Genomic DNA, 20,640 nt, shown 5'->3' with positions numbered 1-20,640 from the left:
AAATTAATAAATTTGAAGCGTGAGGTTTGTAAAACTGGACATTTAATCGCCTTTATGTCGGGTGCGGGTAACACACTTCAGCACACACCGCCAGCACGTCCCATTCTAATCGACTCGGGGAATTTCTTTGCTGTTTTATCACTTCTCTTTATCCTTGACCCACTCTGGTTACAGCAATTGAATTACGCTGGCGTCACCGCAGCATTATCTCAGTAGTTTAATATTTGACTGGTGGTGTATTTCATAATGATGCCATGATTCCTATGCACAAACTCACGTAATAGTGCGTAGAAAAATAAGTAACCATTAGGTAGAACAAAATGTGAAACAATTCATATCTGAACAGTTTAATGAATCTTCACAGTTGTATCTTTTCTCCTTGTAATATGGGTATTTAAAACAAATGCGACAATTAGTACGAAAAACAATTCAATAAAAAATACAGATTCAGCGTTATGAATCAGCAAAACCGTGCATTGAATGACAGTCAGCAGTTCAGTGGTTAACACGCGCTCAGGGACACGGCTCTCTGGTGGGCGGGTCTAATGTGTGCGCGCTCTTCTTTGCTGGCTTGGTTTCAATCAGGTCCGATCTATGTGTATATAAGATACTTTCAGGGGCTCTCTTCAGTTATTGTATTGTTTTATTAGTTGTTTTTAACATGTCTGGAAGAGGCAAAGGTGGCAAAGGACTTGGAAAGGGAGGCGCCAAGCGTCATCGTAAAGTACTGCGAGACAACATCCAGGGTATCACCAAGCCCGCTATCCGTCGTCTAGCTCGCCGCGGAGGAGTGAAGCGAATCTCCGGGCTGATCTATGAAGAGACCCGCGGGGTGTTGAAGGTGTTTCTGGAGAATGTGATCCGGGATGCCGTCACCTACACCGAGCACGCCAAGAGAAAGACCGTCACCGCTATGGATGTGGTGTACGCTCTGAAGCGGCAGGGTCGCACTTTGTACGGATTCGGAGGTTAAGGATTTTCATCGGCTGCATTTGAACACAAAGGCTCTTTTCAGAGCCAACCAAAATGTCTTTTAAAGAGGTCAAAGTTCTTCCCCCCCCCCTCTCTCCCCCCTCCCCCCCAGTATTTGAGAAATGTTGCGTTGGAATAGAATGATACTTTGTTAAAACCAACTTTGTTACACGGCTGATGCGTATTATTTAATTGATTTCAATACTCTCATTACTTTTAAAAAAACAAATTTTGGAAGTTCCTGGCAGATGTCGCACATTTTCATACAGTTCTTGTAATACAAACATCCACACTAAAATATTTAGTTACATGAAGAGAAAAAAAAACTATTACTGATCAATTTGTTTCATAAATACTGTTTTATTGAGATTAGTTTAAGAGTTATTTGGGATTTTTATTTATTAATAGAATTAATATATAGCTTTAACTTTAAACTATTTTTTTTTATATACTGTAATTCTTTTTTATAAAATTGCGCCAAAATTAAATAAAGTATTTCTGTGGAAAGGGGCTAAGTTCAACAAATACCTGTTCTCTCTTACACTAACCAGTCAAAAGAAGCAAGTCTTACATTTTAATATCTCTTATTCTGTTTTGTTCATATTCCTTTCGAATTATTTTAGTTATTGCTTTTTATATAAACTTATCCTGCTGTTTTTATTGTACTATTGTATGTCTTTTTTTGTGTATTTCTTTGTTAAAGCGTCTTGGGATGGCTTGCGATGAAAGGCGCTTCATAAATAAAATTGGATTTGATTTTAGTCCCGCCTGTGGCGTATTAATTAGTTACCAGCCTGCTGTTAAAGGCGGTACAATGTTAGGGGCTCTGAGAGTCTGAAATACTGCCTCGCCATTCAAGTTCCAGAGAAAGAAAAAACAAAATGCCGGAGCACCAGAGCTGCCCTATCCGCTCCAAGAAAGCCGTTGTTAAGAAGCCGTGGAGGAAGAAAGCGCAGGAAGGAGAGCAACGCCATCTACGTGTACAAAATGCTGAAGCAGGTCCACCCGACACCGGCTTCTCTTCCAATCCGATGCGCATCCTGAACTGCGCATGTTGGAGCGCATAGTCTCGCTTGGAGGTAAAGAGGTAAATTATTCAACTAGGATGATGCATTACAGATGGCAATGAATGTGTTTTGCGCTCTGCAGTTGTTAGTAGAGGAATGTATTGCTCAGAAGCGGGAGCCTACGTAGCTGGTTGTCGTGGCCGAGTGGTTAAGGCGATGGACTAGAAATCCATTGGGGTCTCCCCGCGCAGGTTCGAATCCTGCCGACAACGTGAACTATTTTGATTTATCTTTTTATTCCTTGCTATTGTATAATCTCACTTGAATGGATATTGTTTAGGAATATGTTTTTCATCTGGGCACAATTCTAGGTTACTGAACCTCATTGACAAGATACTCGAGTTAAAACATACACACAGTAAAAGTCCAAAGCACTATTTTGGTTATTTGCTTGCCTTTCATGTTTCACTTTGAAAACCCGTGTTAATCAAAACTTGCTAACAATGTAGAGAACATAAATACTTAGACTATAGTGTATCAATTATATATAAATTAATATCTCTTATTATAAGATATGTACTCTCCAGCAGTTTTGGCGATAGGTCCTGTCTGACAAAACGTTCATATTATTATTATTATTATTATTATTATTGAACAAAATATCCTCTGTAGTTTGTTATATAGCTGAGTACATGTTTTTCGTTTATGATTTCTATGCATTGAAACAGTCAAGCTGCGCCCCCGTGTGTCTCTAATGAGTATAACACGCTCTGCTGAGGGCTCCACTGATTCAGACAGTCTGCCCGCGCTGTGAGACAGACCTGCCTTCGATAGCTCAGTTGGTAGAGCGGAGGACTGTAGTGGTGAAGCATGGGCATCCTTAGGTCGCTGGTTCAAATCCGGCTCGAAGGACAGAAGTTTTAATTTTATAGACACTCGTTGTTTTAACACATTATATTTTCTGGAAATACCTGATGCCATTTTCCACGGAAGACAATATTAGCATCGGGTTTCACAGAACACGATGATCGCTGATCTAAAGCGCATCTAAAGAAGGCAGACGAGCCTTATGTCATTGCCTTAGCTCATGTCATTGAGTCCTGGGATCAGCCTAGCTGCCCTTCTCGAGGGCAATTATGTTTTTTTTGTAGTAAGGTTGTAATGGTCACTACTCTGTTGATAAACAACAGCCCTATCCTCCCTAATGAGTTATTAATTGCCACAAAAAATAGATAAAGAAAATGACCAACAGCAAAACACGGGGACGTCAGAAGTACCAATTTAAGAATAATACACTGTTTATTACATGTATGTCAATAAAGCCAGAAATGAACCAATTACAAGAACCCAGCAAGAAACAGATAACGTATAAACATCAATAGAATGACGAGTGAAAGTGAGCAGAAAAGATAGAAACACATGGAGGAAAATGGATAATGAAAAGTAAAACTGACCAAAACAAATAGCAAAATGGAGGAGCTTCTGAGATTCCTTTAACAAACACAATACCTCAGAAACACATATAAACATTAACAGATAAATAAACCAGTTTTTTTTTTTGACGGGTGGCATTGAACACAAACGCACCAAGTCCTTTAGAGTTGACAGTACTTCAAACAATCCCAGGTGAAGTAAATGAAAAACAAAAATATTAAACAATAAACTCCACACAAGGAATAAATAAACAACAGTGAATTATAATTATATATTACAGTGCAAGTGAATAATTAAATCAGCCACCACAGATCCCCAAATGATACACAAATTGGCTAACAGTTAATGCTCCAGGGAACAAAAACACCAGTAAACAGTGACGTCACTCCTTCGCAGCTCCTCTACAGTAAACACACAACGATACAAACCAACTCAAACACACGAATAAACCACAGAGGACTCCAAATACAATCTGCTACAGACCAAGGGCACCGGCGCCTCGGGCTCCTTCAAGCTCAACAAAAAGGCGGCTGAAGCCAAGGAGAAGGCGGCCAAGAAGAAGGCAGCAGCTCCCAAGAAACCAGCGGCAAAGAAAGCGGTTGTCAAGAAAACAACGAAAAAGGTTTCGGCAAAGAAAGCAGCGACTCCCAAGAAGTCTCCTAAGAAAGCGACGAAACCAAAAGCTGTAAAGAATGCGCCCAAGAGCCCGAAGAAAGCGGCTGCCAAGCCTAAAAAGGTCGTGAAGAAGAGCCCGAAGAAAGCGAAGGCAGCGCCTAAACCTAAACGGGTAACCAAGGCAGCTAAACCCGCAGCGAAGAAGGCGGCTCCGAAAAAGAAGTGATCAGACAAAGCGACGATGAAATAATGAACCCAAAGGCTCTTTTCAGAGCCAACACATCTTTCTAAAGAGCGGATCTATTTTTATATACAAACTTGGCACTCCTATGATGTTCTGAGCACAGTAAGAAAGTAACAGGCGCAGTTTGAATAAAGTAATTGGAGTAAATCAATGCTATATAAGATAACCATGAATAAATTAAGATTCGATTGGATTTTATTTGTCTAAATTAACTACGGTGTTTCCCTATAAATAGCAAATCAGGTTTTTGGTTGGAATAAACTTGGAAAGAAAAGCAGGAGACAATTTATTACATATAGTGTATATCAAATCAGTCACATTGTAAAATAATGGCCGCAAATTCCTAATTAATGTATATTTCCCAGCTGAATATTTCTTGCATTTCCTCAGAGTTCTGATGTTATCACATGTACAACAGTTGGGGTTAGGGATTATACACGCGATAACATCAGATCCCAGAGTAAGTGCATGTCGTACTCATAAGGAATTAGGAATTTGCGGTCATTATTTTAAAGTGTTACCATTAACTGTACGTTTATAGAGTAATTAATGAAATGTATCTATTATTCGATAACTAATATAGTAGACTTTTAACATGTAAAGTAGTTACACTTGTTTCAGGTTCCTGGATAATAAGCACTTTGAGAGAAGGGAGTGGCTCTTAAAAGAGCCTTTGTGTTTCACGGTATTTTCTTCAAAGGTTTTGCAGTTTAAGCGCGTTCCCCTCGGATGCGGCGGGCCAGCTGGATGTCTTTGGGCATGATGGTGACTCTCTTGGCGTGAATGGCACACAAGTTGGTGTCCTCAAACAGCCCGACCAGGTAAGCCTCGCTAGCCTCCTGCAGCGCCATCACAGCGGAGCTCTGGAAGCGCAGATCAGTCTTGAAATCCTGAGCGATTTCTCTGACGAGCCGCTGGAAGGGCAGCTTGCGGATCAGCAGCTCGGTGGATTTCTGATAGCGGCGGATCTCCCTCAGAGCCACAGTCCCGGGTCTGTAGCGATGAGGTTTCTTCACGCCGCCGGTAGCGGGAGCGCTCTTTCGGGCAGCCTTGGTAGCGAGCTGCTTTCTGGGCGCCTTTCCACCGGTGGACTTACGAGCGGTCTGCTTGGTTCTTGCCATCTTCAATGCAGTATGTAAAACGCTGTACAATAACAAGAACCCGTATCCTTGAGAATATATAGAGGGACTGAGCTGCTCTGATAGGATATGAGACCTTAGGGCGGGTTTATGTTCCTCATTGGTTATATCCCAGATTCTCAATGACTGATTGGATCATTTGAATTTGGCGCGCATTCTATTGAAACGGTCACTCTGCCCGCCCGGTTTGCGCTCCTTCTCATAGGTTCTGATTTTGTGCTTTGTCACTCACAATAATCTCTTCTATTGAAAGACACATTTCATTGTTTTGGAAAGAAAACAATCTACCATAATGATTGATATTTATAAAGAACCCGTAGCTCGCGTCTCATCTTGTGTTTAACAACCTAGTGTCATATAATAAAATCCTACTGTATTTAAAATACTTTCTGTATTTCAAATTAAATAGATTGTGTATCATTGTATTGCACAGCAAAAACGTCAGAAATAGAGAAGACGACACTTTGTGGCAAAAAGAAAAAATAAACAAAAGATTTCGTTTACAATTAAAATAATTATCAGAATAATTAATCAAATAAAACTGCAGCTGTACTTTTAGCAGCTGGTGGTTTATTTATTTAAGGGAGGGGTGTTTTCACCCACCTGCTTTGGGTTTGTGATATCGCTAGAAGCATTGTTATGTTCTACTACTAAGTGTTTCAATTTGAACTAATTAAACATTAGTCAAACGGCTTCATATTTTTTAAACAGATAACATGCTCTTACTGAAATTGGGTGGCTCTTAAAAGAGCCTTTGGGGTTTTAAAAGATCTTAAAAGCGGCGTCCGAGTGATTTACTTCTTGGCTGGCTTCTCGGTTTTCTTGGGCAGCAGCACGGCCTGGATGTTGGGCAGCACTCCGCCCTGAGCGATGGTGACGCCTCCCATCAGCTTGTTGAGCTCCTCGTCGTTGCGGACAGCGAGCTGCAGGTGACGCGGGATGATTCTGGTTTTCTTGTTGTCCCGGGCGGCGTTCCCGGCCAGCTCCAGGATTTCAGCAGTCAGGTACTCGAGCACAGCGGCCAGATAGACCGGGGCTCCAGCGCCGACACGCTGGGCATAGTTTCCTTTCCGTAGCAGCCTATGAACGCGGCCGACTGGGAACTGCAGTCCCGCCCTGGAGGAGCGAGTCTTTGCCTTAGCTCGGGTCTTACCGCCGGTCTTTCCTCGTCCAGACATCTTCACTGTAATTCAAAAATTCAAAATGTAAATTAGTCTTTGCGCGCTTCCATTTTTTATACACGTTCGCTTAATTTTGATTGGACAAAACAGTACAATGTTTATTAGCATATTATAAACGTCATGGTTTGCATACGTCTCTGATTGGCTGAAACATATCACTCCTGCTCGCCATTCTTCTCTATCCCTCCCCAAGCAGCTTTTTCAGCTCTTTGTTCTTCTTGTCGCTTATTTTCTTACTTTTAAATCCAGAATAGATAGAAAGTCGTGTTGGATTTTTCTCAGAATTCATTGCCTTTGCTTTACAGTCTTCTATAGTTACACGCCTGTGCATTCGACTGTCTGAAAACAGGACAACCTAAGGGAGCTGTAACAGCAATAACAATTACCAACGTGATTTTTTATTGCAGATATTACAAATAGTATTTGAAAAAAGAGACATTTCATTTTGTAAGTCATTGGAATAGGCATTTCCACCCGCATGTTGTGCGGTTATTTTCTTGAAAACCTGTTAAAAAAGTTGTTTATTTTATAAATGAATAAAGAACATATAGCTTCAAACGTTTCCTCAGCTTTGCACTTCCGAATGCTGTGCCAGTGCGATCTGCTGGCTGTGCGATTCAGCGTATTTCTGCGCATGCGCCATTATACCGGCCTGTGCTCAGAAAATAGCATTTTACACAATTACTTACTGCCATAATTTGCCAATATTGGCGTTTTCTTCGAGAGACATTGGGCAAAAGTGAAATTTACTGTAGAAGTTTGATGCATTTTTTGGACAGCGAAAATTTGACACAGGTCCTCTATACTAGACTCATGGCGGATATCGGTAGGTGGCGCTAGCCCGGAATCAGACACATGTGTGGCAGTCTGAGGGCAACAACGCGGAAGTCCGTGTCTGCGGGAATAATCAACACACCAGGAGCGGAAGAGAAGCGTTTTTTTCCACATTTTGTGGTTACTGAACAGCTCGTTTGTCTGATTATTTTTTAAAACGTTCGTTCTGTGACCCCGGTGTCTATTTTCAGCATCTCCAATGACCTGATTTTAAAAAAAGTGAACATTATAGACAGTACTGAAAAGAGTAAGACAGAGGGCCACGTTTTCCAGTTAGACAAGACAACTAGCTTCAAGAAGAAAAACGAGAATGAGACCCGTCTGTGAAATGAGAGAGATGGATCTCTGCGCATCCTCCGCGTCTCTCCTGGAAGAAGAACTCGTCTCTGCTATCGAGCCTGCAGTGAAAGCGGCTGTGCTGAGCGTCATGTCTGCGATCACAAGGTTCGTGGACAGTAAATGTGCAGTTTTCCACCTGAGACTGGACGAAAGAGACAAAGATTTCGAAAGCGTGATGTTGCGATTGGAAATCGCGGAGAGCGAGTTGAAAGCCGTAAGAGAACGAGAATGCACGAACACTGCCGATAAGAACTTCACACACTCTCTCACAAACACCGATGAACAATACTGCGGGACTGACATCATCACAGACGTCACTGAATCATGTTGGTATTGCTTTCCACGTGAGGAATTACCTGAAGTACTCCTCCTCTTTTGTTGATACACTTATCATATTAACGCTATGTCTTATACATTACTGCAATGCTCTTTAAAATGTAGGGCAGACAAGGTCACTACATTTCCAGTGTCATAGGGTTATATTTATACACACTTTTTGATTGCCTGTTCAAAGGGGTAGAGGAATAGACTGACCTGAACTAGCCAGCTACACTTACATTGACTCTGCTAGTGGGAAGCCTTGAAGATGCATTGAATTGCTGGACTCTTGTGCTGAAGTTAGATGGGTCTATTTGTAATCTAATCATGTCCATATTGATAAGAAAAATGATATTCAGAAGCAGTATCATTTTAATTTTATTTTGAACAGCAACCTTAATTAATTAATTAATTAATTAATTAATTAAACATGTTCAATGCAGGTCTAATGGACAGAGCTAGCAAAATATAATTGGAGGTTGGGGGCCCAATTCAGCCCTTCTCACATATAATGACAAGTTACTGAATGTGCAGTCTAGAACGAACGCAGTTTATGATGCAGACTTTACAGTCTTTCACTCTTCTCTTTGACACAGGTCCTGCAGAGAGAAATGCTCTCCCTCATGCTGAGGAAGGGTTGAAGGCAGAATCAGTTCCCATTGAAGAGGAGCTCTTTGACCAGGAATGGTGCAGGAGTCCAAAGCAGGCTCCAGAGCTGACATCTATTGAAGGGGAGGAGGAGAAACCTGGACTGGATCCTGTCCACTTTAAAGGGGAGTCACCTGAACTGGAACCTGTCCACGTTAATGAAGAGATCCCTGGAATTGAACCGGTCATCATTAAAGAGGAGGTTCTTGAACTTGAATCTGACCCCATTGAAGAGGGGGGTTCTGACCACTTTGAAAGACGGCAGCAGATTCACGCTGGACAGAAACTGCATTGCTGCACAGAATGTGGTACGAGTTTCAGTACGTTTGCAGAGCTGACAAGCCACCAGTGCATTCACACAGAGAGGAAACAGTATCGCTGCACTGAATGTGGAAAAAGTTACAAATATTCAAACCACCTTAAAACACACCAGCGGACCCACACAGGAGAAAAGCCCTATTGCTGCAGTGAATGTGGTAAGAGATTTATTTCATCAGAACAGTTGAAGAGACACCAGCGAAGTCATACAGGAGAAAAGCCATATCACTGTACACAATGTGGGAAGAGTTTTACTCAGTTTGGAAACTTGAAATTGCACTGGCGAATTCACACGGGAGAGAAACCGTATTGCTGCACGGAATGTGGAAAGTGTTTCACACAGTTACAGCACCTCAAAACTCACCAGCGAATTCACACAGCAAAGAAATTGTACTGAAAAAAAAACACAAAATCAAAGTTTTTAAGTACCACTGTTTGGAGATTTTTTTAAAGACACAATGGACCTAATTATTATTATTTTTTTTTTAACATTTTAGAGAAAGAAAGATTTTTTTTTTTAAAAGTGCGATTGGATTAGAAAAAAACAAACAAAAAACTTCCATCACTTGTTATATAGACGATACTGGGTCTTATATTTTTGTGTACCATGAATGTAAAAGATGTCTGAGAGGAGACTGGCAATCTGTGAAGAGAAGGATCTGTGAAGATGGGAGGGTAGCAAAGGGTGCAACCGTTAGCTTAGACACCGCCGATCAGTAAATTCTATTAAGACACCTGGTGAAAACTGGTGAAATGTTTGTACATAGTATGTTTATGCAGGAAAAGAAAAATGTAGTGAATAAAAATTATACAAAGTCAGCTAAGCCATCTTAATGCGATCAGTAATGTTAATGTTAAAAATAAAAATATGTTTTAGGATTATTGTTAACTTTTAAAATCATTTTCTTTAAGCAGATAGTGTTCTGTGTATTATATGTATAGTAAGGGGGCACATGATGGTGGTCCACTATGAAAGGCGCTATATATGAAAGGCGCTTGATTGATTGATATCTGTCCCTAAAGCCAGGAAATACTTCTGCTGGGGAGTTAGTTGCAGATTGTCTTGCAGACACCCAGTGTTGGATGTCTCAGAATTATTTAATGCTAAATTCAGATAAAACAGAGGCTATGCTCATGGGCTCTCAGAACCAACTAAAAACATGTGGGATTACATGAGTAATCTCTCATTCAATCTTAAACTAGGAATGAAAAATGTGGGTGTCATCTTTGATCCTGATATATCAGTTGAGACTTATATTAGGGAAGTTACTGAACCATTTGAGAACTATACCCAAACTTAGACCAATTGTTTATATATCTGATGCCAAGATAGACTATTGCATGCCTTTGTTTCATCTAGAATTGATTACTGTAATGCACCTCTCTCTGGTATCCCAAAAGATGTGCTGTCCCTCTTACAGCTCGTTGAGAATACCACCGCTAGAATTCTGACGAAAACCAGGAAGAGTTAACATATTACCCCATGTTTTAGTTTTTTTTACACTGGTTCTCTGTACAGTATAGAATGGATTTTAAGATGTTGCTGTTAACCTATAAAGCCCTAAATGGAGAGGCACCTAGTTATTTACAAGAGTTACTGACCCCGTATCATCCAAATCACACACAGATCACAGGATGTGTGGCTGCTGGTTATTATTATTTGTTTATTTAGCAGACGCCTTTATCCAAGGCGACTTACAGAGACTAGGGTGTGTGAGCTATGCATCAGCTGCAGAGTCACTTACAATTACGTCTCGCCCGGAGGAGGTGAGGTTACAGGAGGTTAAGTGACTTGCTCAGAGTCACACAATGAATCAGTGGCTGAGGTGGGATTTGAACCGGGGACCTCCTGGTTACTAGCCCTTTTCTTTAACCACCGGACCACACAGCCTCCTATATTCTGAGGATCAACAAAATTAACATGGGAGGAAGAGCTTTCTCATGCAGAGCCCCTGAATGATGGACTGCCCTTCCTTCTTTCATCATAGAAGCTGGGACTAATTCTTAACAGTATATATAGATATAGATATATATATACCTTTTTTAAAATATGTTATTTAATATGTAGCAGGTATTGCTACATATTAGTGGTATTGTGTTGTGTAAATGTAAAGGTTTTTTTTGTCTTTTTTTATGCTTTGTGATACTTTTGTATGAAAAGCGCTATATAAATTTAATAAATAAAAAGCTCTTGACAATTACATTTTCTTTTAATGCAGTTTATTCTTTTATTTCACGGTAATGGTGGCTGCTAGAAGAGAAAGTCTCCTTATAAAAGATGTTCTTAGTAAAAGCACAGCAATGTGTAATAAAGCCCAGTGAAAATAGTGAAGTATAAGAACGCATTGTGAAGCACAGAGAGGTACAGTAAACAATACAAAAACAACAAGGTAAATCATGTTAAACTGTGCTAAATGAAATATATAATCATGGGAAACTGCATATAAATTATATATATATATATATATATATATATATATATATATATATATATATATATATATATATATATACACACACACACACACATATTTTTCCATTAATTATTGTTTGTCTATTGTTGAGTGTTAATTCCAGTATTAAAAACACAGCCTGCTTAATTTGAAGGCACTTTTTAAAAAAAAAAAAAAAACAGGCTTTACTGATGACTAACAATAAAAAAAGAAGCGCCAAGAGCTTGGAAACAGTGACTATTTCCACATTGCGCGCAAAAAATCGAATGATCCAATAAATCATTGATAACGTAAAATGTAACCAATGGGGAACATAGCACCGCCTACGTGTCTCATAGCCTATCAGGACAGCACAAATTCTGTATATATTCTGTGGTAGCGCCTGCTAGTATTATATTTTGCAGGCTTTGATTCTGTGTTGAAAATGGCAAGAACCAAGCAGACAGCTCGTAAGTCCACCGGTGGAAAGGCGCCCAGGAAGCAGCTCGCTACCAAGGCTGCCCGAAAGAGCGCTCCCGCTACCGGCGGCGTGAAGAAACCTCATCGCTACAGACCCGGGACTGTGGCTCTGAGGGAGATCCGCCGCTATCAGAAATCCACCGAGCTGCTGATCCGCAAGCTGCCCTTCCAGCGGCTCGTCAGAGAAATCGCTCAGGATTTCAAGACTGATCTGCGCTTCCAGAGCTCCGCTGTGATGGCGCTGCAGGAGGCTAGCGAGGCTTACCTGGTCGGGCTGTTTGAGGACACCAACCTGTGTGCCATTCACGCCAAGAGAGTCACCATCATGCCCAAAGACATCCAGCTGGCCCGCCGCATCCGAGGGGAACGCGCTTAAACTGCAAAACCTTTGAAGAAAATACCGTGAAACACAAAGGCTCTTTTAAGAGCCACTCCCTTCTCTCAAAGTGCTTATTATCCAGGAACTTGAAACAAGTGTAACTACTTTACATGTTAAAAGTCTACTATATTAGTTATCTTATAATAGATACATTTCATTAACAAGTAACACTTGAAAATAATGACCGCAAATTCCTAATAAATACGGCATGCACTTACTCTGGGATCTGATGTTATCACGTGTATAATCCCTAACCCCAACTGTTGTACATGTGATAACATCAGAACTCTGAGAAAATGCAAGACATGTTCAGCTGAGAAATATACATTAAATAACAATTTTAGGCCATTATTTTACAATGTGACTGATTTGATATACAGTATATGTAATAAATTGTCTCCTGCTTTTCTTTCCAAGAGTTTATTCCAACCAAAAAACTGATTTGCTATTTATAGGGAAACACCGTAGTTAATTTAGACAAATAAAATCCAATCGAATCTTAATTTATTCACGGTTATTTTATACAGCATTGATTTACTCCAATTACTTTATTCAAACTGCGCCTGTTACTTTCTTACTGTGCTCAGAACATCATAGGAGTGCCAAGTTTGTATATAAAAATAGATCTGCTCTCTTTAGAAAGGTGTGTTGGCTCTGAAAAGAGCCTTTGGGTTCATTATTTCATCGTCGCTTTGTCTGATCACTTCTTTTTCGGAGCCGCCTTCTTCGCTGCGGGTTTAGCTGCCTTGGTTACCCGTTTAGGTTTAGGCGCTGCCTTCGCTTTCTTCGGGCTCTTCTTTACGACCTTTTTAGGCTTGGCAGCCGCTTTCTTCGGGCTCTTGGGCGCCTTCTTTACAGCTTTTGGTTTCGTCGCTTTCTTAGGAGACTTCTTGGGAGTCGCTGCTTTCTTTGCTGAAACCTTTTTCGTTGTTTTCTTGACAACCGCTTTCTTTGCCGCTGGTTTCTTGGGAGCTGCTGCCTTCTTCTTGGCCGCCTTCTCCTTGGCTTCAGCCGCCTTTTTGTTGAGCTTGAAGGAGCCCGAGGCGCCGGTGCCCTTGGTCTGTAGCAGGGTCTCCTTGGTCACCAGGCTCTTGAGGGCTCTATTGACGAGGGAGTTGTTCTTCTCCACATCGTAGCCGCCGGCCTGCAGGATCTTCTTGAGCGCCGCCACGGACAGCCCGCTGCGCTCCTTGGAGGCAGACACAGCCTTGACGATGAGCTCCGACACGCTGGGACCCGATTTCTTGGGCTTTGCTGCGGTCTTCTTCTTGGGAGCTTTCGCCGGAACAGGCGCGACTGGTGCGGGAGCAGTTTCTGCCATTTCTAAGATTTTGAAGAAAGAGAAAACTATCTAATATACAAGCAAAGTGCGAGACTCTTGTATCTGTCAGAGAATGTGAGCGGAAAGGCGGAGAGCGGAACTTATCCACACGATGAGAACCGTGTAGACTCCACGTATCCCAGGCAACACACTCATTCTGAAACGTTCTGTCTTGTGTTTTCTACCCGCACAAAAGATACAATTTAATAGTGAAATGCGAACTAATATACAGAAACAACCGATGGTATCAAACGAGAAGGGTTTTGTTTACAATATAGCTCATTCTTTAACCAGGAGTCTTATTTCATTTTTAACTGAGATGACGAAATCCTCACTGCGCTTCAGTGAAACACATCAGTTCGCTCAGTACCTCGCTATATGTTTTTGAAATTAAATGGTGAAATCACTGTTTTTAATAACTGTGTACTTTGTCTCAAATCCCGGAAGGCTAGTCAAAGTCAAATTAATAAATTTGAAGCGTGAGGTTTGTAAAACTGGACATTTAATCGCCTTTATGTCGGGTGCGGGTAACACACTTCAGCACACACCGCCAGCACGTCCCATTCTAATCGACTCGGGGAATTTCTTTGCTGTTTTATCACTTCTCTTTATCCTTGACCCACTCTGGTTACAGCAATTGAATTACGCTGGCGTCACCGCAGCATTATCTCAGTAGTTTAATATTTGACTGGTGGTGTATTTCATAATGATGCCATGATTCCTATGCACAAACTCACGTAATAGTGCGTAGAAAAATAAGTAACCATTAGGTAGAACAAAATGTGAAACAATTCATATCTGAACAGTTTAATGAATCTTCACAGTTGTATCTTTTCTCCTTGTAATATGGGTATTTAAAACAAATGCGACAATTAGTACGAAAAACAATTCAATAAAAAATACAGATTCAGCGTTATGAATCAGCAAAACCGTGCATTGAATGACAGTCAGCAGTTCAGTGGTTAACACGCGCTCAGGGACACGGCTCTCTGGTGGGCGGGTCTAATGTGTGCGCGCTCTTCTTTGCTGGCTTGGTTTCAATCAGGTCCGATCTATGTGTATATAAGATACTTTCAGGGGCTCTCTTCAGTTATTGTATTGTTTTATTAGTTGTTTTTAACATGTCTGGAAGAGGCAAAGGTGGCAAAGGACTTGGAAAGGGAGGCGCCAAGCGTCATCGTAAAGTACTGCGAGACAACATCCAGGGTATCACCAAGCCCGCTATCCGTCGTCTAGCTCGCCGCGGAGGAGTGAAGCGAATCTCCGGGCTGATCTATGAAGAGACCCGCGGGGTGTTGAAGGTGTTTCTGGAGAATGTGATCCGGGATGCCGTCACCTACACCGAGCACGCCAAGAGAAAGACCGTCACCGCTATGGATGTGGTGTACGCTCTGAAGCGGCAGGGTCGCACTTTGTACGGATTCGGAGGTTAAGGATTTTCATCGGCTGCATTTGAACACAAAGGCTCTTTTCAGAGCCAACCAAAATGTCTTTTAAAGAGGTCAAAGTTCTTCCCCCCCCCCTCTCTCCCCCCTCCCCCCCAGTATTTGAGAAATGTTGCGTTGGAATAGAATGATACTTTGTTAAAACCAACTTTGTTACACGGCTGATGCGTATTATTTAATTGATTTCAATACTCTCATTACTTTTAAAAAAACAAATTTTGGAAGTTCCTGGCAGATGTCGCACATTTTCATACAGTTCTTGTAATACAAACATCCACACTAAAATATTTAGTTACATGAAGAGAAAAAAAAACTATTACTGATCAATTTGTTTCATAAATACTGTTTTATTGAGATTAGTTTAAGAGTTATTTGGGATTTTTATTTATTAATAGAATTAATATATAGCTTTAACTTTAAACTATTTTTTTTTATATACTGTAATTCTTTTTTATAAAATTGCGCCAAAATTAAATAAAGTATTTCTGTGGAAAGGGGCTAAGTTCAACAAATACCTGTTCTCTCTTACACTAACCAGTCAAAAGAAGCAAGTCTTACATTTTAATATCTCTTATTCTGTTTTGTTCATATTCCTTTCGAATTATTTTAGTTATTGCTTTTTATATAAACTTATCCTGCTGTTTTTATTGTACTATTGTATGTCTTTTTTTGTGTATTTCTTTGTTAAAGCGTCTTGGGATGGCTTGCGATGAAAGGCGCTTCATAAATAAAATTGGATTTGATTTTAGTCCCGCCTGTGGCGTATTAATTAGTTACCAGCCTGCTGTTAAAGGCGGTACAATGTTAGGGGCTCTGAGAGTCTGAAATACTGCCTCGCCATTCAAGTTCCAGAGAAAGAAAAAACAAAATGCCGGAGCACCAGAGCTGCCCTATCCGCTCCAAGAAAGCCGTTGTTAAGAAGCCGTGGAGGAAGAAAGCGCAGGAAGGAGAGCAACGCCATCTACGTGTACAAAATGCTGAAGCAGGTCCACCCGACACCGGCTTCTCTTCCAATCCGATGCGCATCCTGAACTGCGCATGTTGGAGCGCATAGTCTCGCTTGGAGGTAAAGAGGTAAATTATTCAACTAGGATGATGCATTACAGATGGCAATGAATGTGTTTTGCGCTCTGCAGTTGTTAGTAGAGGAATGTATTGCTCAGAAGCGGGAGCCTACGTAGCTGGTTGTCGTGGCCGAGTGGTTAAGGCGATGGACTAGAAATCCATTGGGGTCTCCCCGCGCAGGTTCGAATCCTGCCGACAACGTGAACTATTTTGATTTATCTTTTTATTCCTTGCTATTGTATAATCTCACTTGAATGGATATTGTTTAGGAATATGTTTTTCATCTGGGCACAATTCTAGGTTACTGAACCTCATTGACAAGATACTCGAGTTAAAACATACACACAGTAAAAGTCCAAAGCACTATTTTGGTTATTTGCTTGCCTTTCATGTTTCACTTTGAAAACCCGTGTTAATCAAAACTTGCTAACAATGTAGAGAACATAAATACTTAGACTATAGTGTATCAATTATATATAAATTAATATCTCTTATTATAAGATATGTACTCTCCAGCAGTTTTGGCGATAGGTCCTGTCTGACAAAACGTTCATATTATTATTATTATTATTATTATTATTGAACAAAATATCCTCTGTAGTTTGTTATATAGCTGAGTACATGTTTTTCGTTTATGATTTCTATGCATTGAAACAGTCAAGCTGCGCCCCCGTGTGTCTCTAATGAGTATAACACGCTCTGCTGAGGGCTCCACTGATTCAGACAGTCTGCCCGCGCTGTGAGACAGACCTGCCTTCGATAGCTCAGTTGGTAGAGCGGAGGACTGTAGTGGTGAAGCATGGGCATCCTTAGGTCGCTGGTTCAAATCCGGCTCGAAGGACAGAAGTTTTAATTTTATAGACACTCGTTGTTTTAACACATTATATTTTCTGGAAATACCTGATGCCATTTTCCACGGAAGACAATATTAGCATCGGGTTTCACAGAACACGATGATCGCTGATCTAAAGCGCATCTAAAGAAGGCAGACGAGCCTTATGTCATTGCCTTAGCTCATGTCATTGAGTCCTGGGATCAGCCTAGCTGCCCTTCTCGAGGGCAATTATGTTTTTTTTGTAGTAAGGTTGTAATGGTCACTACTCTGTTGATAAACAACAGCCCTATCCTCCCTAATGAGTTATTAATTGCCACAAAAAATAGATAAAGAAAATGACCAACAGCAAAACACGGGGACGTCAGAAGTACCAATTTAAGAATAATACACTGTTTATTACATGTATGTCAATAAAGCCAGAAATGAACCAATTACAAGAACCCAGCAAGAAACAGATAACGTATAAACATCAATAGAATGACGAGTGAAAGTGAGCAGAAAAGATAGAAACACATGGAGGAAAATGGATAATGAAAAGTAAAACTGACCAAAACAAATAGCAAAATGGAGGAGCTTCTGAGATTCCTTTAACAAACACAATACCTCAGAAACACATATAAACATTAACAGATAAATAAACCAGTTTTTTTTTTTGACGGGTGGCATTGAACACAAACGCACCAAGTCCTTTAGAGTTGACAGTACTTCAAACAATCCCAGGTGAAGTAAATGAAAAACAAAAATATTAAACAATAAACTCCACACAAGGAATAAATAAACAACAGTGAATTATAATTATATATTACAGTGCAAGTGAATAATTAAATCAGCCACCACAGATCCCCAAATGATACACAAATTGGCTAACAGTTAATGCTCCAGGGAACAAAAACACCAGTAAACAGTGACGTCACTCCTTCGCAGCTCCTCTACAGTAAACACACAACGATACAAACCAACTCAAACACACGAATAAACCACAGAGGACTCCAAATACAATCTAACCAGTCTCCACAGCCCACAGCTGCTACCCCTAAGAACAGCCGCACTACAAAGGAATATCCACCATAAAGTGTCCTGAGGGCATCAGATGGTTAGGGTTAGGTTTTAGGGCTGGGGTCAGGTTGGGTTGATTTCGTAGAGTTGCCAAGCTCTGGAAGTGAAAGGTGGGAGTGCTTGAAATGCCCCCAAAATCATGTGATGCCTTCAGGACACTTTCTAGCAGATATTCTTTTACGCTGCAACCAAGCTGGCTGGGTGAAGCTAGCAACAGTTGCTGGCAAAAATAAGCAACTTCCGGAAGCAGCAGCGCACATTAACGTCAAAATAAAAGTCCCTTGTGGATCGCAATTGTTCATACATTAAACAGCAAAATACATACAAATAACTTAGCTATATAATACGGACAATGTTTTTTTTTTTTTCTCAACTGCTCAAAAATAATAAAAATAATTACATTTTTTTTAAATATATCACAAACAACTCCCTGAATAAATGTGTTTAAAATGCGAGACTAATGAAGCATGCGCATATACATATATATATATATATATATATATATATATATATATATATATATATATATATATATATATATATATATATATATATATATATATATCCTATTAATGAAAAATATAAGGATTGTAACTCAATAAAAGGGGGCTGAAATGTGAACTAGCGACATAGGGGAAATAGAAAATAATGTTTTTTTTTTTTTTTATATACCAGATTTAGGTCATTGTGAATTTGGCTGTGCTTTTAGGATGGAGCGGAGAGTTATAGTTCGCCTATGATTAGATCCTGATTAGTATTAATGGTGGCCCGTCTGCCTTCTTTAGATGCGCTTTAGATCAGCGATCATCGTGTTCTGTGAAACCCGATGCTAATATTGTCTTCCGTGGGAAAAGGCATCAGGTATTTCCAGAAAATATAGTGTGTTAAAACAACGAGTGTCTATAACAATAAAACTTCTGTCCTTCGAGCCGGATTTGAACCAGCGACCTAAGGATGCCCATGCTTCACCACTACAGTCCTCCGCTCTACCAACTGAGCTATCGAAGGCAGGTCTGTCTCACAGCGCGGGCAGACTGTCTGAATCAGTGGAGTCCTCAGCAGAGCGTGTTATACTCATTAGAGACACACGGGGGCGCAGCTTGACTGTTTCAATGCATAGAAATCATAAACGAAGAACATGTACTCAGCTATATAACAAACTACAGAGGATATTTTGTACAATAATAATAATAATAATAATAATAATAATAATAATAATAATAATAATAATAATAATAAATATGAACGGTTTGTCAGACATGACCTATCGCCAAAACTGCCGGAGAGTACATAACATATAATAAGAGATATTAATTTATGTAAGGGGTGAGGATGTGTGGTCCAGTGGTTAAAGCTATGGGCTTGAATCTAGGAGATCCCCGGTTCAAATCCTACTTCAACCATTAACTCATTTTGTGATCCTGAGCAAATCACTTAACCTCCTTGTGCTCTGCCTTTCAGGTGAATCGTAATTGTAAGTGACTCTGCAGCTTATGCATAGTTCACACACCCTAATTTCTGTAAGTCGCCTTGGATAAAGGCATCTGATAAATAATAATATTAATTTTGAATGTTTGAATCATATCGTCGCGTAGTCTTCTTTCTTCAAGACTGAATAGAATCAGTTCTTTTAGCCTGTCTGCATACGACATGCCTCTTAAACCCGGGATAATTCAGGTTGCTCTTCTTTGCACTCTTACTAGAGCAGCAATATCCATTTTGTAACAAGGTGACCAGAACTGAACACAGTATTCTAGGTGAGGTCTTACTAATGCATTGTAAAGTTTTAACATTACTTCCCTTGATTTAAATTCAACACTTCTCACAATATATCCGAGCATCTTGTTGGCCTTTGTTATAGCTTAGATGTGGGGAAGCTATAAAAAATACTATTGACAAAAGTATTGACAAATTAAAAAGAAATACATTAAATATTTAGGTTTAAAGGTGGATGGGCGGCTCCTTGGCTTTGGCACTCCCAGGGTCGAGGAGGTGGGATTCGGCTTAGACTGTTTCTCCTCACCGCTCTGTGGTGACCCCTACAGGCCAGGCGCAGAGTGAGCTGAGAGATTTGCTGGGCTGGTCTTTGTCCTTCAGAGGCCGGTAGCCTGCAGACATCTGGTCTCGAGTTCCTGGGTGTAAAAAAGATGCCGATTGGCTTGTGGGATTGGAGGACGCCCACTGAGCCTCGGGTCCCTGAGCTGTGTGGGAAATCGCCGTGGTGAAGGAGAAACAATAATAATAATTGGGCATTCCAAATTGGGAGAAAAAATAAATATGGGAGATTCTTTAAGTTTTCTTCCAATTGTAATTGAGTCACTCAGGGTCTCTGTGTTACTTGTAGTTGGCAGTTCCAGTTATTCATACATTGCTGTTCATTTTTCCCATTGCAACATGTATTAATTATTGTTATAATAATGCTGTCTTCATGTATATGGGTGTTTGCTGGTTGGCATTAGCGGCGTTGCAGTTCAGTTCTTAATTCCTTCCTTTCATTCTCAACCGCTTGGTTGCCCTTGAAGTTTTTTCAAACTTACACTATATCTCATTACTACAATAACGATATTGAATTAGCAGC

General features: G+C 40.4%; 3 protein-coding genes, 5 non-coding genes and 1 pseudogene across 8 annotated transcripts; 6 read left to right on the top strand and 3 right to left on the bottom strand.

The window, feature by feature from the left end:
* Positions 1-621: 621 nt before the first annotated feature.
* On the top strand, positions 622-15,148 carry LOC117398203 (uncharacterized; annotated as a pseudogene).
* Positions 2,170-2,251, top strand: trnas-aga (transfer RNA serine (anticodon AGA)). The gene has a single exon. It is a non-coding gene; the product is annotated as a tRNA-Ser (tRNA).
* trnay-gua (transfer RNA tyrosine (anticodon GUA)) lies at positions 2,804-2,891 on the top strand. Its single transcript is given in 2 exon segments — positions 2,804-2,840; positions 2,856-2,891. It is a non-coding gene; the product is annotated as a tRNA-Tyr (tRNA).
* On the bottom strand, positions 6,143-6,608 carry LOC117398212 (histone H2A-like). Its single transcript, XM_033997196.3, has one exon. The coding sequence runs from the start codon at positions 6,587-6,589 to the stop codon at positions 6,206-6,208; it is 384 nt and encodes a 127-aa protein (XP_033853087.1). The 5' UTR covers positions 6,590-6,608; the 3' UTR covers positions 6,143-6,205.
* On the top strand, positions 7,137-11,255 carry LOC131723318 (zinc finger protein 180-like). The gene is made up of 2 exons (XM_059016941.1): positions 7,137-8,091; positions 8,680-11,255. Exons 1-2 carry the CDS (start codon positions 7,737-7,739, stop codon positions 9,444-9,446), a joined length of 1,122 nt encoding a protein of 373 aa, XP_058872924.1. The 5' UTR covers positions 7,137-7,736; the 3' UTR covers positions 9,447-11,255.
* On the bottom strand, positions 12,989-13,748 carry LOC131723321 (histone H1-like). The gene has a single exon (XM_059016948.1). The coding sequence runs from the start codon at positions 13,659-13,661 to the stop codon at positions 13,041-13,043; it is 621 nt and encodes a 206-aa protein (XP_058872931.1). The 5' UTR covers positions 13,662-13,748; the 3' UTR covers positions 12,989-13,040.
* A 1,142-nt stretch (positions 15,149-16,290) lies between the features above and the next one.
* Positions 16,291-16,372, top strand: trnas-aga (transfer RNA serine (anticodon AGA)). The gene has a single exon. It is a non-coding gene; the product is annotated as a tRNA-Ser (tRNA).
* Positions 16,373-16,924: 552 nt separating this feature from the next.
* Positions 16,925-17,012, top strand: trnay-gua (transfer RNA tyrosine (anticodon GUA)). Its single transcript is given in 2 exon segments — positions 16,925-16,961; positions 16,977-17,012. It is a non-coding gene; the product is annotated as a tRNA-Tyr (tRNA).
* A 1,970-nt stretch (positions 17,013-18,982) lies between these two features.
* On the bottom strand, positions 18,983-19,070 carry trnay-gua (transfer RNA tyrosine (anticodon GUA)). Its single transcript is given in 2 exon segments — positions 18,983-19,018; positions 19,034-19,070. It is a non-coding gene; the product is annotated as a tRNA-Tyr (tRNA).
* Positions 19,071-20,640: the final 1,570 nt, after the last annotated feature.

Source organism: Acipenser ruthenus, chromosome 54, assembly GCF_902713425.1.
Source record: "Acipenser ruthenus chromosome 54, fAciRut3.2 maternal haplotype, whole genome shotgun sequence".
NCBI lineage: Eukaryota > Metazoa > Chordata > Actinopteri > Acipenseriformes > Acipenseridae > Acipenser > Acipenser ruthenus.
This window is presented reverse-complemented; position numbering and strand designations above follow the sequence as displayed.

What these genes read in the sequence shown, in the direction of transcription:
- LOC117398212 (XM_033997196.3), bottom strand. Translation starts at nt 6,589, where the DNA reads ATGTCTGGACGAGGAAAGACCGGCGGTAAGACCCGAGCTAAGGCAAAG.
- LOC131723318 (XM_059016941.1), top strand. Translation starts at nt 7,737, where the DNA reads ATGAGACCCGTCTGTGAAATGAGAGAGATGGATCTCTGCGCATCCTCC. An exon ending in CACAGACGTCACTGAATCAT is followed by an intron (nt 8,092 to 8,679) that starts GTTGGTATTGCT and finishes TCTTTGACACAG; the next exon opens with GTCCTGCAGAGAGAAATGCT.
- LOC131723321 (XM_059016948.1), bottom strand. Translation starts at nt 13,661, where the DNA reads ATGGCAGAAACTGCTCCCGCACCAGTCGCGCCTGTTCCGGCGAAAGCT.